Below are 19,475 nucleotides of genomic sequence, written 5' to 3'. Positions count from 1 at the left end.
GGGAGATTTTAATTGCTCATTTGAGCCCCTTGCGACCGAAGATATTTTGGACCTGGTGGAAGATGATCTAAAAAGAGGCATACCACCATTAACCATTAAACCAATTAAAAAGTGGTCCCAAAGGGTGATACAACTAAACGCGTTGACTATGGAGTTCGGATTGAGAGCTGTAAATGGCCGCACTGTCTCAGACTCAATGGGTGCAGACACCTACAATAGGGTGAATTGCTCCTCACGGATCGATTATATCCTACTGGATTTCTCACTTTGGAACTCGGTTCAGGATATGACGGTCCTATCTACTATTGAGAGTGATCATAACCCGCTGTCTCTAACCCTTAATGATCTATGGCTCAGTAAGACAAATGGATTGAGTCATAAGCCTGCCCCTAAAGTTTTACTATCCAATTGTGGGCGGCGTCTAAAGTGGAACAAAATAGCTTTAGACGAAACCAAACTCAATCTTATAGACCAGACCTTGTTGACCTCTCAAACAGAGCTTGATGCTATTTCTCAAAGTCCCCTTGCAATAGGTAGGGTAACCCTAATCTTTGAAGAAGCAATCAAAACTATAGGGGAGATTTTCTTTAAACAAGTGCCCCGGGGCAAAGCCATAACAAATCCACAGCCGAAGGGCACCCACGATTGGTTTACCCCTGCATGTAGGCAGGCAAAAACAGCATTAATTAAAGCAATTAAGGGTAAAACACAATCCCTAATACAGTCCAATAGGACGAATTACAAACGGGTGATAGCTAGTGCCAAAAAGGATTGGGAGGATGAGTACTGGTATACCCTGAAGAAGGCTAGCTCTGCTAAGGATCCTAGACTTTTTTGGGATACTATCAGAGCTAGGAATAGACCTGATAGTAACCATATCACATGCAGTATTACTGGTCAAGCATGGTTTACCCATTTCTCCCAACTGTATACTTGCCCACAGGGGTCTAGCATTGGAGCACCATTTGACTACTCTGATTTAGAGGGTGATATGACCGAGCCCGATTATACAACTAAAGAAGTAGAGTCTGCTATTAAAACTATCTTGCCCCAAAAAGCGGCAGGGCGTGACGGTATTCCTGGCGACTTGCTCCGCTATGATATTCCAACGTGGGGGAAGCTTATACATTCCCTGCTTGTTGCCATCCATAAAGGTGCGGCAGTCCCGGAATCATGGAAGGGCGTGGAGGTAGTCCCTATTTTTAAAAAGGGTATAAGGGACGAGCCTTCTAACTACCGCCCTATAAGCTTATTGGATACAACCCAGAAGGTAGTCGGGAAGGTCCTATTGGGGAGGATCCAACAATGGATTGAAGACAATGATATCCTCTCCAATTACCAAGCGGGGTTCAGAACAGGCACGGGAACAATTGAGCAAGTATTTAGATTAATGCTGATCTATTGGAAGGTCGTGGTTATAGGCAAAGGCAGTCTTTATCTCGCTTTTATTGACTTAAAGACTGCCTTTGACCTTGTGCCTAGGGAGATCCTATGGGAGGTCCTCTATAAAATGGGCCTCCCACGCTATATTCTTTCAATGTTGATGAGGCTCCACGATGGTAATTTTGCCCAAATTAGATGGGGTACACAGGGCGAGAAAACAAACAAAATCCCGGTGAATAGAGGGGTCCGTCAGGGATGTGTTTTTGCTCCCACCCTTTTTTCTCTATATGTCAACGGTGTGGTTGAGCATTTGTTAAAAGACCCTTCAGACGAACCATCCCTGGCGGGCGAGCGTGTTCCAACTCTCCTCTTTGCGGATGACACGCTGTTGTTATCCAAATCCCCAATGGGCCTTCAGAAGCTCCTTAACAACTTTCAGACCTTTTGCTTGGAGCGGGGATTGGTCATTAATACTGACAAAACCAAATATTTGGTGATGAACCCCCCAAAAAAACTCGCCCGACCCCCTGTCCTGAATTCAGTACCCTTAGGTAGGGAGAGGGTATTTGATTACTTAGGAATACGCATCTCGCAAACAATGCAATGGACCTCCCACTTATCCAAAATGCTTCTAAATCATAAGAGGGTCACAGGGGCCCTACTAAAGGAACAGCGTCTCTGCACAATAAGACCGATAGCCCCGATTGTAGACATCTATAAAGCAAGAGGAGTTAGTTCAGCTCTATATGGAGCTGAACTATGGGGTACCCAAAATATAGATGAACTTTCCAAATCGGAAAACAAATTTTGTAGGTCATTGATGTTGCTCCCTCAGGGTACGCCAACTTTACCGTTGATGTTTGATTTAGGCTGTCGTTCTATAGCTGATCTTGCAAAACTCCGGCCATTGCTCTTATGGGCCCGGTTGTGGCGAGTCCCAGAACTCGCCAAATACGCAAAAGGACTGTCCGAAATAATGGCATCATCAGGATGGCACAAAATAAAGTGGTTGAGAGATGTTAAAGCTTTACTTATTGCTCTTGGACTAAGTGAAGCATGGGACAATAGATCATCACCACCAAAGGAAACTCTAAAGTCTCTATACTGGAATTGGGTTATGTCCCGAACATATGCTGATCAGTCCCTGGGAAAATTAACGGAGGACTTCCTGAAGTTCAAGGACTTACCCATTCGGGAACTGTATCTGGACATTATTGAAAAACCGTTCGATAGAGCACTCTATTTTAAGTTTAGAGTTGGGACTCTCCCACTAAGAGCATTTACAGCACGGTGGAAAATCCCGGCACAGACAACTGCCTTTTGCCCTTTTTGTACAACTTGCACCGAGACCCTAGCGCATTTCTTGTTCCAATGCCCGGAATATGTAAAACCCAGGAAAAAGTGGCTCAAAGCATTGTGTCGGCTTTTAGGCACTAGGTCACACATTGAGGCCCTGCGTATCCTAACGTCAGATTCACGCCCACTTTATGTCTGTGGTTTATCTAAATTTTTATCATGGGCCTGGTATTTACGTAGCAAAAGGCTTAAAATTAATGTTTAATTCCTTTTTATTGTTAAATTGCTAATTGCTTTTAACTTGTACAGAATGTATTTATTTCTTTGTTGAAAATTGATGAAATCTAGTGATTCTTGTAAATGTTTTTAAAAAATGGAAAATCTATTTATATTCAGCTTTTATGATATGTTTTTATCGAAATAAAGCCTTTTTGACTTGACTATGCATATTATTATCACTGATTCATTCTGTCATGTTCAGCCATACGACCTTTGTGCACTAGCCATCTGTATGTTTTCTTTATGATTGATGTAAGTAGAATAGGATCATTTATTAATTTTGATTATTCGATGGGGTACGCTTTCGTGATGATTTAACTGGCTGAGATGTAACGCATCTTTTAACTTATGTGTTTTCTTGGTCTATATTTATCTGATTTTCTCACCACCTTTAATCAGAGCATTTTGAAATGATTTTTTTTATGCCTACTCACGTGAAAATAAAAAAATAAAAAAGATATAGTGTTTAAAAAGCAGTTAGATATTTGAAGCAAGGCCCTAAGGCAAAGTTTCTTTCTAAGGTCGAGAAACCCCTCGGTGCTTGCCATACCCTTATAATGTGTGGCAAGGAGTACTCTATCGATATATCCCAGTTGATCAGCTACATCATGTCTTAATTACATGTGCCTAGAGACTAAACAACTCACTAACAAGAAAGTTAGTAACAGGCTTTTATACAGGGATTTCAAACGTCCATGTATTAAAATAACCTGCAAAAGTCACTTTGGCACAGTTTGACTGAAACGCCTGCGTTTGAAAGCACGCACGAGGACGAAACCACTGGAACCCGAATGCCGATAATCTATTAGGAAATGTCCGCACGAGTAAGGAGAACTGTCAACAAAGCTAGAAAATATAATAATATAATAACCGTTATGATTTTTGGCAATAAATTAAGTTGGGGCGATAAACTCGGTGTTTCAAGATGCCAGATAGTCTTCGGGGGCAGTCGAGCTCCTGTGGGAGTCAGGGGCGGAGCTGAGCCTCGGGGCGGGTGGAGGTTCCCGTCAGAGCTCTCCTGCAGCCATGGCGGCGGTGAGGCACAGAGTTGCTCGGCTGCTCCAGGAACTGCAGCGTGCCTCGTGAGTCACTTCTATGCGCACGCTATACGCGTTGGGTGCGGTGAGGGTTCGCTTTAGAGGGTGGAGTGAGGTGAGGGGAAACCTGAAAGTTGTTCGTGCTCTCGTATAGGCTACCTAAACAAGAACACCAGCTCCTGGGTCCGGAATCCCCATGTTGTCAAAAGGACATTCCTTGCAATAAATTGAAATTCACATTTTGTCTTAAAGAATCGCGCAGGGAGGCCGTCCCTTCCACAACCCCACTCAAAATACACGCAGTCAAACCCCTCACAATTTACAGTCATGGGTCATTCCCACCGTGATCGTGCGAGACAAGTACTTTAAAATGTGGTACAGTGGTAAACTGATTACGCGCAGCGTTTCTCCCGCTCGGGAAACACGTTTCCTTTTGTACACTGTAACACATGAAAACGATAACTCGGCAAGTCCGAGAATCAGCTGTTACATTGTCGCGTCGATTTGGAAACTTCACATTCAAACCACATGGCTTTTTATTAAAAACCAAGCGGGGCGTGTTTTAAAATCTGGGTGTATTGATTACGATGGATCGTGTTACCGGAGTCATTTAGTTTTAAAATTATTTCGTTCGTACCTATTCCAGCACTATCCCTTTGCTCTTGTGCAACTGACCTTTGGACGTCTGCCAGAAATAGTCTTCATTGGCTAATCTCATTGAAATAAAAAAAAAAGTGGAATGTATTACTTTTTTTGACATCACCAGATAACGCCATGTGATCTGTGTCGCCACGTTGCAGTCCTGGGTCTTCCTCCCATACATAATTACTCTCAGTGGTGTTGAGCCATATTTGGTTTCATGGAACTCCCAGAATGCATTTCATTCTTGAGGAAACCTAGGACTAGTTCGGGCTGGACTGTTCCCATGAGGCACAGGGACTGATTTGCATATGGCTGGGTCTAAACTGGGGTGGCATGGTGAGCAAAAGTATTATGGATTTCACTCAGATCTATTGACTGGGGGTGAATGTTTGATTTGCTCTGCGTTCTGTCCATCATCTGTGTGTCTTTTGCTTTGTCGCCCTTAGTGCACCGGGTATGCCCAGACGTGGGTCTCTTGCTCACTATGCCACTGGATTCAAGCTAGATTGGCTGATATGGGGTGATGCCCAGTAACCGGTCCCAGGATGCTTGTTTCCGGTTCCGAGAAGACCTGGCTTGGCAGTTTGGGCTGGACCGTTCCCATGAGGCACAGGGTCAAGACCGATTTGCACATGGCTGGGTCGGAACTGGGGTGGCATGGTGAGCAAAAGAACATTCCTAGCGCCTATCATCATTTATAGATGTTGATAGTTATATATCATTGTGTTGTGTACATAATCACTTATTTAGAAACTCACTAAATGCACTGAATCAGGTCACCGTTCAATGAAAGTCAGCCCCCCCCCTCAACCCCCCTCCCCAAATAACTATACCATATGCTCACTGGTGGCCCTCAACATTTTGAGCAAGTGCAACACCAACGCTGCGATTTTACAGCACCTGCAGTGGCTAGGTGCGTAGCAAAACTTGTTGGGGCACTTGCAAAGTACATGGATGCGCCCCCTGGGCTCACTCATGAGCTCTCAGGCCAGGGCACTGTGCTGATGGAGCTCCCTGGAGCTCGCCCCCTCCCCCCCCCCCCCCCCCCCACTGAATGGCCCTTTGTTATGCCACTGAGCACCTGGTGCACGCACGTTCAAAACCTTGAAGAGACTGCCACCCGCGTGCTAGTACAGCGCTTAGTTACTTAGGTTGTGGCTGGAAGGCTCCAAATAACATAGTGCCAATATCGGCAACCGTTATCATATCATACATCAGTACATAATCATAATAAAACACACGACACTGAATGTAAGTGGAGAAATATTGCTGCAGGTTTATTAGCATAATAAATATGCAAACACGGTGGGTTATCTTACGGGCGATCCCAGGGCAGGCCAGCCCCATGGCGCCTGCCCGTCTGATAAGCCTAGGGTCACCATGGCAGCGCCAATTGGTGACCACCAAATGTTGGGAGGGTCCACCCCTCCCATCCGTGAACCTCCAGTCCACATGCTTCACCACGCCCCCCCGTGATGGGTGGGCGGAGCATACATGGCAGCCCCCGGTTGCTCAGACCCACAACCGCCTGTCGGTAGCGGGGCGCCGTAGGTCTTCCAGTGGACACGCTAAAAGATCCCTGGGTATCCTGGCTTAGCACCACACGGTGCTGCTGCATGCTATACCCCTTGGTATGTGCAGACCCTGGATCGCCCTGTAACTCCTCCTGCAACACAAAAGTGAAAGTTGTTAGAAAAACCTTCCCCCCCCTTCTTGTCCCTCCTGATGCCGGGTAAGCGGATGGGCGGGTAAGGCAAAACGAGCGGACAAGAGGGCGAGGAGGGGGCGGGGACCGAATATGTACCCCCCTCAAGGCTCCTCCCCGCCGGAAGCAGCTACCTGCTTGGGGTCTCCCTAGGTAAGCCCAGGGACAAGACCTCCCACCCCTGTGCCTTCCTGTGGCACTAAGGCGGCCGCCCTCAAGGGGGCGGGCCGCTGCGCAACCCCCCCCCGGGCAGCCTTACATAGTGCCAATATCGGCAACCGTTATCATATCATACATCAGTACATAATCATAATAAAACACACGACACTGAATGTAAGTGGAGAAATATTGCTGCAGGTTTATTAGCATAATAAATATGCAAACACGGTGGGTTATCTTACGGGCGATCCCAGGGCAGGCCAGCCCCATGGCGCCTGCCCGTCTGATAAGCCTAGGGTCACCATGGCAGCGCCAATTGGTGACCACCAAATGTTGGGAGGGTCCACCCCTCCCATCCGTGAACCTCCAGTCCACATGCTTCACCACGCCCCCCCGTGATGGGTGGGCGGAGCATACATGGCAGCCCCCGGTTGCTCAGACCCACAACCGCCTGTCGGTAGCGGGGCGCCGTAGGTCTTCCAGTGGACACGCTAAAAGATCCCTGGGTATCCTGGCTTAGCACCACACGGTGCTGCTGCATGCTATACCCCTTGGTATGTGCAGACCCTGGATCGCCCTGTAACTCCTCCACAGCCTTGGGAGTGGCCCCCGTCACTACCAGGGCCCCCCACCAAGGTAGACCTATTTCCTTACAACCTGCTGCAGCCAAAGCTTCCCCTGGGTCCAGTAGGAAAAGAACCGTGCCTAAACCAGGGAGGTGCGCCCCATCTCCCTCCCGGCACCCTGTGGACTTGGCGTGTGTAAGACCATGCCTGATGAAGCCCAAAACCTCTTTGCTCTGCGCAACTGCGCATGGCTCCAGGTGGACCTATTTACCTACAGCAACTGATACCGGGCTTCTCCCAGGTCCAGCCAAGACAATCTACGCCCAGCTGGACCGGCGGGCGGCCTGCCCCACAGGACAGGTGCCCTCATCCTTTCTAACTCCCCCGTGGATTTTGACTGAAATGACCGTAAACCTAAAACTAGGCGTTGGTCCAATGTAGCCTTTGAATGGTTGAAGAACAATCCCCTTGACAAGACACTCGTGCCTGGCAGTGCCAATGCGGGAGGGGTAAGAGTTGACAAGCCCGCCTTACCTCCTCCTTCACTCAGTTGGAGTATGTCCATCGCATTCCAAGAGTCACCACCAAATGAGAAGCCTTGCCCTCCCAAACTTTTGCTGGTATACCAGGGAGAGACAGGGCTGAGTGACCACAGAGGAGGACCAACGTGTAAAATTCTTCACTATCTTGGATACTGGGTACGCCAATTGTTCTCCTGCTAATTGGTAGCCCAAAAGCGTTACCCTGGGGTTTCCCTCAATCATGTGGACATATCGCCCCCGAGGAAGGCCACTTCCACAACCTGCATAGCTGCCAGCCCGTGCTGGAGGGCAGGATACGTTACCCGGTACCGATACTCGCGTCCATGGTACCTGTTTCGTCGAACTCAAGGACGGGCTACTAAGTGAGCAACCAGGCTCCGCCCACTCCTGCCTGGCAGAGCCCTTGCGGGAGGAGGTAAGGGTTGACAGGCCTACCTTCCTTCCTCTTTCACTCCGTTGGAGTACGCCCCTCGTATTCCATCAGTCACCACCCAAAGTGAAGCCTTGCCCTCCCAAAATTCTGCTATTATACCAGGGAGAGACAGGACAGGGTGACCACAGAGGAGAACCACGTGTAAAATGCTTCTCTATTTGAATACTGGGAAAGCCAAATTGTTCTCCTGCAGATTGTAGCCCAAAGTGTTACCCCGGTGCTTCCCTTAATCATATGGACCATGGCCCTGTTGGAAGGCCACCTGCATAGCTGCCAGCCAGTGCTGGAGGGGGGGGGGAGAAGTTACCCGGTACTGATGCTCGCATCAAGGTACCTGTTTCGTCTAACTCAAGGGCGTGCTACTAAGTGAGCAACCAGGCTCCGCCCTAGAACCCCGAGGCCAAACCCAAGCCCCTCCAAGTTCTGCTGCCTCACCTGCCTGTTAACACGAATCCCAGGGCAGACCACCGGCCTATAATCCGTGCTTGGCCATGCCGGGCTAAAATACCTCTGACCGCCTGACAACAAGCTAACCACCAGCAATGAGTTCTGAATGTTTCTGACGCTGCCAAGAAACATGCCATAAAAGTAACAATTCAACCTTCTATGAAACAAACGTGCCCTTGTGGCGATCCGAGTAGTGCTCCCGCCAAGCCGGCAGCCCTACTCAGGCAACCCGCACCCTCTTGGCACTGACACACCCCCGCCCCAGCTGCCCTCGAGTGCCTGGTCGTGTGTAGCCACAACCTAGGTTTCATCACTGCGTCATACCGGGGTATGATGACCCATCTAACTCGACTGCTGAGAGCCTATTGCACCATCGCAAGTATGCCTTTGCCTGCTCAGAGTCTGGCTGAAAAGTTGGAAGGCATTGACCCCCCAGCCCAGGGTGAAGATGTCAGCATTACAGTACCTGGTGCTATAGACGGTCCCTGACCCTGACGGGACAGAAAGCAAATCCCTTGCTCCTGTTGAGCACTTGCTCACCATGGTTTAATACCTTCCTGCTGCTAATCATTCCTAGCTGAATGTTGACAAATCCATGTTCTGAAATGGCACTACTTCGCAGCCTGCACCATTCTGCCAGTGCCGAAAAGACCTTTGGCATGCTGCCTGGCCTCATCAATCTTGCCCTGTTCTAGCGGCGCCCGCTGCAGCCGTGGAGCAAACAACTCGCCGGTACCCCCAAACTGGCCCTGATGCGAGACAAACCGGGCCAAGGCACAACAGTGGGTGTAATAACTAATAGCAGGTCTAACAGCGTCGACCCAGATATCCCACGCGATGGTAGCTCTCCTCCGTCACTTGACCCGACCCCACCTAGAAGAACAAACACAGCGAGAGGAAGCAGCCTGTGACCTGCCCCAAAATCACCAGCCTGCAACAAACCGACACAATGAAAAGACAAGCGCCTAACGCTCTACACCGCGGATGACCCAGGAAATAACCCATCGATTAACAATCGAATAAATAACAACGGACATCCTTTCAGCATCTGAAGGCCTAGCCCTACAGAAGTAACCTGGGAGCCCAACGCCAGGCATCAGGACAGGCCTCGGCACCAGCTGGGCTGCCCCCCCACACCAGTAAACAGCCAATTCTTTGGAAAGGCACCAACAGCGCGAGCTACAAGTGTTGGATAAGAATTAAAAACTGGTCTGCAGGGCTCCCCAACTGGCTCAGGTTTCCGAAGTAGGGAGACGCGGTACGTCCTGCAGGCCACTTGAGCATTTAATTTACAGGTCCTCGGTACAAATAGCACCATATAATCAGTACATAATAGTACATTAAGTGTGCGAGATAGGTGTTTGGAATTCACCAGGTTTAAGTGGGAGAGCACAAGCCTTATACTAAGGTAGCAGGAGTTGACGTGACAGAGCCCAGTGGCCGACTGGAACAGGTTCTGTCACAGAGGCAAACATTTAAAGGATGCCAAAATACCCATACACATGTCCAACATTACAAATGTCGCTGTGCTAAGATGCAGCATCCTGATAAAGAAAAGGGGCACTGCCTTCCAATGTCACAGGGTATGAAGCCATGGATATTAGAGGTAATCCAAAGTCAATCATTAAGGGGAGACTAGGCAGGAAGGCAGGGAAATGCAGTTCAACGAATCCTGCGATACGAATAGGAGTATGAACAAGACAGGTATTTTAATGATGGGATAAATCACCTCATAGAGTGACCATTCCAATCAATGCTATATGCAGTGTGCAATACACACGATAGTCTGACCACCAGCACAGTATTTTAGAATAGAGAAACTGTGGACTTAATCAGTTCCATCAATATGGAGAGTGGTTAGGGCATAATAGTTGACGTATAATTCCCAAGAGCATCTGGCCATCCTCCACCTGCAAATAGAAGAGGCTGTGCATCAAGCTTGCCAAGAGGTCAGATGATTCACTGCAGGGCCCAAAAGAGACAGTACTAGGCCATGTTTAGTAATTCATTGAGTGCAACTGTAAGCTCTCCTTGCAGCTATTGCTGCATATAAACAAGTTCCTCCCCTCCTTCTTTCTCCCTCTCCCAGTAGTAAGGATTTTGTGGAAGTTTGTACAAGGTTCCCTCTCCAAATATGCCGGGACTCCCAGGGATCTGAACATTGAGCTATTTAAACAAATGCCTTCCACTACAAAGCCCCTGCATATAGCTGCAGGTCACCGTTTGTGCTGAGTTGCTACTCCTTCAGCCCATAATTAGTGCGGTGGAGCCCCTATGTTTCATTAAGCCATATACCATCTTTCACACAGCAAGGCAGAGATAACATGCCCCTACCTTTCTTGCCAAAGTTATTTCTAATTTGTGCCAATCAGATTATCTTGTTCCCTAAAAGCCCTTTCCCTATATTTCCTTGCCAGATGAAAATCATTTCACTCATCCACCTATGCATTCGCCTCAGTGCTTTAGTAGCAGCTCTAGAGGTCTGTCGCTAACCTGCGTGTCACTCATGCCTTAACTGTACATGTTCTCTGACAGATGAACGCGTGCACTGGTCTGCCCTGCTGGATCCATTCTGCTGAGAAGGAAAGGTGCACTTTCTGCCCTCTGTGAGAGTGCAGGGCTTGCTTTGCCACTGCCACCCTGTGCCAATTCTGTGCGGAAGGAACACTTGCCGTGCTTGTGCCTGATTTGTATGCGTCTTGTGATGGGGAAAGCTTGCACTGCTGCTGACCTACAGATATTTGACCCATGAAGGAGGGAAGCTGGCCATATTTTCTGCCCAAGATGTACCTGTTCTATAAAGGCGTGTTCCCACTGCTTATGAAGAATAAAGAAAGTAACCAATGCACTTGCATAGCATAGCCCTTTAACATTGCCCTTTCCACGAGATTTGATGTGAGATGCCTGTAGTCCTGAGGATTTCTTGTCCCCAAAGAGGACAAATTCAAGCTCCAAAACATGTTGACAGAATAGAGAAGCAGGGCCCGCTGCTCTACCTTTCGTTTCTAATCTTGTAGAGAAACACCAGTAAAAAGTATTTCTAGCTTTCTCACACACGCTTTTTTAATATAGGTCTCAGAGAGTAACAAAGGTAGAACATAAATGTTGACATAAGAGAATTAGCCTTACCAAATCTAGGGAACCCATAACGAGGAGACTGTACAACCAGTGAGCAGTAGTACTCCTTGATGTTTACCCTACCTAGGTAGGTTTCATCCTCCTACATGAGTACATGACTGTTTGGGATTTGTATTTGAAGTTTGGCTTTTTCCTCCAGGTGTGCTGGGATTCTTGTATGTTTGATTTTTTACAGTAAGTGTACAATGGTCCTTTAACTACTCTCATTCTCTCGTTAGTGTGTTAGCTACCTGTTAGAGAATCGTGTTATGGGCCTCCTGCCACCTGCCTGTTACTTATTAACTGTGAAGAGTTTATTTTTGGTTAAATGTGTAAAGCCAGCAGATTTTGAACTGAACTAGATGACTTCGTAACATTGTAAAATATACCTGACAAGTGATTCCATGTCATGTGTAACACCTTAAGCCAGTTCTAGCATGTTAGCCAACTTAACTTTTTGTTCTGGGACTTTGAACCAGTAAAGAAAATGTTAAGGCAACCAGACCCCAGAGTACAGTATACCTTTGGCTGAAAAGCAAGAAATAGCTGATGTGTTAGAGTGCACTTGACATACTAGTGAAATGCAAAATTAAATTGTGTTCCTTTTTCCTCGAGAGTTAAACAGCCCAGTGGGTGAGAGGGCAGTGATAGGCTCAGTGGCGTAACGAAAGTTGAAGGGCCCCCCCTGCAAGGTACACAGAGGGGTCCCAGCTCTGGATTTAATCCAGAGCTCTCCAGTGTGAGTACAGTTCTGAGGGGCCCCCTGCAGCTCTGCCCCCCCTCCCCCCGCACTGCGGGGGATGCGGGCGCCTGTGTTACGCCCCTGGATAGGCTTTCAAATGTCAATCCAAACAGCTCCCTGCCACTGGGCTAACATTGACGCTCCTTGTGGAAAACACGGCAGGCTAAAAAGACATTGTTTCCAAGACTAAAGTGCGCAGCGTTCTTGAGGAAGAAAAGTATATAAATTCATCAGAACCTTTTGAAAGTGTTATTCATCAACAATGATTTTGATTTGCATGTAGCCACAGGGACATGATTTATTAGCTGTGCCAAATTGAAAGGAAGACACAAACAAGGACCCGCTCAGTAGCCATGAAGATGTAGGACGAGCTTGAGGCTTGCAGGTATTATTTTAGTCAAGTTTTTTTGTTATTATTGAATCTCTCTATAGGAATGACAGAGGCTGCACGAAATTGTGACTTTCAAACAACTAGCAAACATATGCATTGCAACAAAGGTGTATGTTTTCCATCTTTCCTCAAATCTTTATCGCTTGTTTATGGTCGGTGCAGGAATTATATTTTTATATAAAAACACAAATACTATTTATATTGAGCCCTGAAGAAGCGGCACCTCAAATGTTTTTGTCATGAAACACTTGTTGGTTAGTTGTTTGAAAGTCAATATTTGATGTAGTCTCTATCATTCCTATGGAAGGATTCAATAATAATAAAAAAAAATATGTTTTTGAATAAATAATCCTCTTTAAGCCTCAAACTTGACTTCACCATTTTATTAACACCGTCCCTTCTAACTCGCAGAGTAACTAATTAGTTTAAAACACTTTTGAGCTTATTCACAAACTAGCTTTTTCATATGTTTTGTAGAACTGCAGTATTACTACAAATGTACTGTTAAATGCTATTCACCAACTACATGCTGACGTCTATGCCTCCACATCCGCTTGTCCTATCTTTTTCTGTGAGGAGATCTCCACCTCGACTGTGGAGTCTCCAAACACATATGTATACATTTTAGTTGTAAATGTGGGAGGGATGGAGGGAGTGGTTGGCAAATGAGGAATACTAATGACTAAAAGGAAGGGGTTCAGGGAGGAGTGAGAGGGGTTAAGGTAGGGCGTGCACCATCCTCCCCCCACAAAAGATGTAACCGTATCCTATTCACAAACTGCATTTCTATATAATTACTATTACCAAAAAGTACCCAAAACAGTAGACAATTTACTAAGCCTGGGCGGAGTTCGTGGAGTTCCGCTACACGGAACTCCACAAACTGACAAAAAAACTCCAGTGCGCTAAGCGGAGTTCCGTGAGTGGTGGAGTGCGTTGGGGTCATGCCGTTTGAGATAATTTTGAGCGCCTGGTGTTTGTCCCGTGCTATAAAATCATCGCAAAAGGCACCATGCACAGCACAAGAAGGCGCAGCTTCCTTTCTGCTGCTCAAAAAGATTTTCTACTCGAGCAGCAGCTTTCTCAATGCGAACGGAAGGTTTCTCCACGCGAGCGGTCGTGACCTACCGCGACCACTCGCATTGAGAAATTCGGCCACCCGGGTTTGAATAATCTCGCCAGGAGGTTGATTTTCCTCGCTCACGCTCGGCAACTAGACCTTGGTGAGCACAGAAGAATCTCACTGGGAGGTGGAATTTCCTTAGTCGCACTCCCCAACTTGATGTTAGGGAGTGAGGACAAAAACGTTGTTCCGCTTTTCGGAGCTGAGTTTTTGGGAACTTCGCATGCTGCACAGAGTTCGCGGAAAACTCCTCGAATGGAGCGGAGTTCACCCCCCAGTGTTACAATATACTCCAGCTCAGAGCTGGACTAAGTCCAGTACCACATATGGTCACTCGAAGGTACTGCATCACTGTCTTGTAGAACATAATGGGGGCAGGAACTTAAAACAGGCCCCCTTGGAAATAATGTTAAATTAAATTAAAATAGTTTAAAATGTAATTTTTAATTGAAAGTAAACAGAAATCTAAAATATTGTTTTTCATTTTAACATATATTAATCACTTCTGAATTGAAAAAGTATTGAAAATTAGGTTTTAGTGAATGCTAATTAGATTAATTTTAATCAATTCTATACATCACTTTTAATAATTATTATGACATAAAACACAATATATATTTTTTTCTTTAGGTGGGAAAAGAATTTTATTTTAGTATATTTAAATAATTGAATATTACATTTGAAGTAAGTTATTAGTGCGTTAGCATTCCTCCTTTTGTTCTACACTTAAAACAAATGGTATACAATCAATTTACAATAATATATAACAAAAATATTTGTACAAATTTTTTTCAAGTTTAATTCCTTTTTTGCTTTTCCCATACTTTACTATAGGGTAACTCTACAGTCAGATAGAGATCTCTGGGTGGTAAAGTATAGGGAAGAGTTCCCCATACCTTACAATAAGAAGATCTCTTCCTTGGTGGTGGAAACTCTGTTATGGTAAAGTACAGGGAAAATGTCAACATTATTTGCTGGAAGGTGCATCGAGAAACAGTTGCCCAATACCCCTTCCAACATCACTGATTTCCCAGGGTTGATTTATGTAGTGATCCCATACTTTAGTGGCTTTCAGGAGATGACATCCTGCCTTACCATAGTAGACTGAAGACCCTTGGACCCCGCGTTCATCCTTCCATGGACCTATGTCATTCCCTGTCAAAGAGCCACCTTTTAGGTATCCTGTGGCAGATACAAATATATAGGATTGGGAGCACTGGAAACAAGTAGAGGCTTGTCTCAATTCCATCTCGGCAGATCACATTGTCTGGCCCATTTGCATATTAGGTCTGCCTTAATAGCACAGCTGTCTGTAAGTTCTCTTGTTACTAATTCTTTAACATACGCATAAAGTAGGCTTTTGCACAGCCCCACAGGAGTATGTGCCTCTCTCATGGTGCTGCTGAATATTTGGTGTATCATTCCCTCTCATATGGACCACTTACATTGCAATTTATGCAGTACAAGTTTACATCTCAAAAGTGTGGTGACGCATTAAATTCTTTATCTCATAGATGCTTGGTAAACAGTAAGCAATTTACTTATTTGCTTTTTCACTGCAGGCTTTACAAAAATGTTTATTAAAGTCCAAGCCACACTTAGTGAATCGGCCTGTACCTGGTGCTTTTTGGTGTCGGCTGAGAGCTATACAATCCACAATGCAAATGTATGTCATTGTTCCAACTCCTGCTTCCGTTCTGACCCATGCCTTACCCAGTGACTTTTCAGACCATTTGACTAGTCTGCCTGCTGAGTATGTTTTCAAAGATTCTTATTCCACTTGATTTCCAAATGTATACTCCTCACGGCGGTGTTCGTTCAGTGTAGGGATTGTATGTGGAGCCCCTGTCTGAGTGACATTTCAGAGATTCTGCTAGGAGACCTGTATCATCTCTGTGATGGGCATGTAGCTATGGGTGTACTTTGAGTGGCAGGGCATCTTATCCTTCCTTCCTCACTGTTTCAAGGATGGCTCAGTGCTCCCTTTTTTTATTAGCAGTGGTCTTTAGATCACAAATTCAAGTCCTGTCAAGGGCTATTACTCTTTTCTTCCTTCTGACTTTGGTACTTTGGGTTCCGTTACCCTTGGCGATTGACACACCTGCTATTTTTCAATATCCCTTTTGGTCATTGCATGCCATTTCTTGGGGACTTCAGCTGTACAGTGTTTCATGAGTCAATGGCGGTCACACTGGTTGTTCTTTGCTGGGCTCCCCATATTTTGTGTAGATAATTCGTTCTCACATTCACCTTACTGGTTCAGGGCATCTGTATTTCCTACTGAGTGGGGCTAAGTGTAATGTTTGTTCTTCTGTAGGACGTTGACTTCTGTTTTCAGTTTTCCCCAGATGGCTGTGGCCTAGTTTCCTTGCTGATGTTGAATTATCTAATGGTTGCTGCCTGGAGCACTGCCTCTCCTGAGTGGTGCTGCATATGCCATTTGTGAGTGCCCGTCTGGTTGGTCCACTTTTTGAGATGCTGGACAATTGTTTTGTCGATTTTTTGAACTGTTGTCACTGTATTGAGGATTTCAACTCACTTCTGCCAGCCAGCTCCTGCAGAGAAATCCATATCTGGATTTCTGCTGGGGAGTGCTCTCCTGACGTATCCTACTGTCTTCAGGATCAATGGTTTGTCTCATGAATCTCTGGGCTGTAGCATTGTGTCCTGGTTATTCAGTTACCCTTCATATCCCCTCCTGTGTTTGCTGGCTGCATTACATGCTTAACTATGTGCTGAAGCTTGACTCGTCAATGAGCTTTGAAATCCATTGGCAATAATTTGCCTTTGAGGGTTTGTCACTAATGGAACCTGCTCCTGGCTTGTCTGTCATCGGTGCAGGTATTTTTGAGTTTTTGTGGCTGGCCTAATGGTTCTGGTCTCTATCTCAGTCTGTTGCTTGGTCCCTGGTCACAATGGCTTATGGATCTGTTCGCTCATTGGAATGTGCTTGCTCTCACTCGAGAGGGTCATTCCTGGCCCTCACTATAGTATTAGTCCCTGTACCCTGACTTTGCTTTGGGTTCCTTGGTTCCAGTGCTGAAACAAAGGGCCCTGCGAAGACCTCATATGTTTAGGATGTTCTCTCTTCATTTGAATCAAAATGTTCCTTTCCTTCTCCCTTCTGCTGTGGACTCCTTGCCACAAACCTTAACTTTTGGGGCCAGGGCTTGTAAGTTGCTTGTCTCCGTTTCCTTTTCATAGTGCCCTCTGCATTTCAGCTCCTTCTTGTGATCCTCAAGACAGTCCTGTTTCTTGCATTTCCCTTTACGCGTCTGCTCTTGGGTGCATTATAAGAATTTGAGGTCTACAGTTGGTTAAGCTTCGTGGGCCGTTTTGTTTTTTGTAAATTAAATTGTATTGAGATCAAGATATGACAGCCAAACACGGATATCATCATGTCCATATCATTAGACATGAATGTAAGAGTCATTACTGCTGTAACAAGTACAAGATGTATTTGGTACATAAAATTAACTATTTGCCCCCCTCCCATCTTTTGCTTTCCCATCTTGCAATGCAGGATGCATTTAGTTGTGTTATCTCAAGCTAAAATCTGAAACACATGTTGGCAGTAACCAGTTCTTCAATTTTGTCCCACTCCACGGGCGTCGGTGCAGCACAATCACACATCTGTCTAGGCCACTGACTCAAGCACTCGCCTTCCGCTTGAAGAGCCAGGCATATCCTAAATGGAATCCAGATGTCTTTGGGTTGCATTTTAGTTGGAGATAGAATCCTGATAACATCTAAATGTTCCTGACAGTATGAAGCACCCTGCAGAAATCTATGAAAATATGCAATGGGCTGCTGCTCCATCACACTGCCACTCTGTGGTTGGCCAAAGACACACAATTGGTGGACAGAATGCAGAACAAATCAAAACATTCACCCCCAGTCAAGAGATCTGGGTTAAATCCATCATTCTTTTGCTCATCATGCCACCCCAGTTTAGACCTGGCCATATGCAAATCAGTCTTGACCCTGTGCCTCATGGGAACAGTCCAGCCCGAACTGCCAAGCCAGGTCCTCCCTGGACCGGAAACAAGCATCCTAGGACCAGTTTCGGGGTTTCACCCCTCTTCTGTCAGGATAGCTTGATTCCAATGGCACAGTGAGCCCAGGACCCACGTCGCAGTAAATTACACTTCAGATTTGGACAGGACATTTATGACCAAAGATTGAAAGAGGTGGTAGGGACGCATACACTTGCACTGTGACGAGTGCCTGTTAATAGGAGATACTTATAATATTCTTCTGCTGGCCTGTTTTAGCAGCATCAGCATTTCCCCGCTTCCCCTCTTAAGTGTCTTGACCCCTGCTGCTTCCTTTGTACCTCAGAGTACATTCAGTACCAATCACGCGGCACATTCATGGCTGCAACGTGCTCTGGAGGGCAGAAAGCACTCAGCTCTGATCCCTATATAACAGGGCCCTGGGGGCTGAAATAACTGCAGAAATGTTGTGTTGTTGTGTAGGAATGTGCCCCTTTTACCCCCCTCATTTTGCCTGCCACATGAAGCACTTTGTCTTGGTGTGCCCTGGGTCCCTGCCAATCAGGTACCCAGGGTGTGTGTTATTTCCCAAAACTGTATCTTTGTACCCACAGTTGGCACATCTCTGGCCACAGGTAAGCCCCTTGTAAAAGGTACCATGTGTACCAAGGGCACTGTGACCAGGGAAGGCCTCTAAGGGCTGCAGAACCTATTGTGCCACCCTTAGAGGCCCTGTACCTTAACACCCACATACTGCCATTGCAGGCTGCGTGTTTTGGTGCAGAGAAAAGTGAAGAGTCGACGTGGCACTTATCCCTGTGTGCCATGCCTACAACCCACTGCCGGAGGTCTAGGTAAGCCACCCCTCTAGCAGGGTGACCTTAGCCCTCAGGTGAGGGTACAGTGGCACGAGCCCTGTACACCAACAGTGTCTAAGTCCATTCTTAGACATTGTAAGTGTAGTAAAGCTTAAAGAGTATATGGTGTGGGAGTTGTTCATTACAAACTCCACAGCTCCATAATGGCTTTACTAAAGACTGGGAAGTTTGGTAGAAAACCTCTCAGCACATTAAACCTAGACTGATGCCAGTGTGTGAGTTCATGCAAAATGCATCAAGAGGGCCCCTTGAGAAACGACCAGCCCTGGTGTGGTTACTGAATGGCTGCCCGCCATTTGCCACCACTAGACAGGTTCCTGGACCACAGGATAGAGAGCCTCTGCTCTCTGGGTCTAGAAACAAAGCCCATCCTGGGTAGTGGTGTCATGCCTCCCCCCCCCCCAGGATGGGCTGGGTCCACGACGGGGAACCTTCAAAGGCCTGCCACTTTTGGAAGCTTGCCCTGGCTTTTGCTCCCCCAGCAACTGGCTCCTACCGGTTCTGCCCCCACTTTGGGTGGGAGAATCTGCGGGAAAACCAGGCTATGAGGAGAGGTGTGCCCACCTTTGCCAACCCCACCCCTCAGGTGGGTGAGGCGAGGTGAAGCTTGAAGAAGAGGGGACTCAGCCAATTAGGGAGAGTCTCATGCCCCCTCCCACTGGAGGGTAGCATAATAGGGGGTGTACCCACCCCAAGTAAGGGACCCATTGGTCCTGACCTACACGCCCCTTTAATGCCCC

General features: G+C 46.6%; 1 protein-coding gene across 2 annotated transcripts in view; it reads left to right on the top strand.

The window, feature by feature from the left end:
* The first annotated feature begins 3,898 nt into the window (after window positions 1-3,898).
* The window catches only part of ADHFE1 (alcohol dehydrogenase iron containing 1), a 307,754-nt gene continuing 292,177 nt past the window's right edge, over window positions 3,899-19,475 (top strand). The window contains exons 1-2 of one of the 2 annotated variants that reach the window (XM_085605517.1): window positions 3,943-4,040; window positions 5,084-5,297. In XM_085605517.1, the coding sequence (XP_085461643.1) occupies window positions 5,161-5,297 (137 nt within the window). In that variant the 5' untranslated portion in view covers window positions 3,943-4,040; window positions 5,084-5,160. Of the gene's footprint in view, window positions 4,041-5,083; window positions 5,298-19,475 lie in introns of both variants that reach the window. The other variant, XM_085605518.1, reaches the window with a different exon arrangement.

Source organism: Triturus cristatus, chromosome 5_1 (assembly GCF_964204655.1).
Source record: "Triturus cristatus chromosome 5_1, aTriCri1.1, whole genome shotgun sequence".
NCBI classification, from domain to species: domain Eukaryota; kingdom Metazoa; phylum Chordata; class Amphibia; order Caudata; family Salamandridae; genus Triturus; species Triturus cristatus.
The sequence above is the reverse complement of the archived record's forward strand: the minus strand, read 5'-3'. Positions and strand labels throughout refer to the sequence as shown.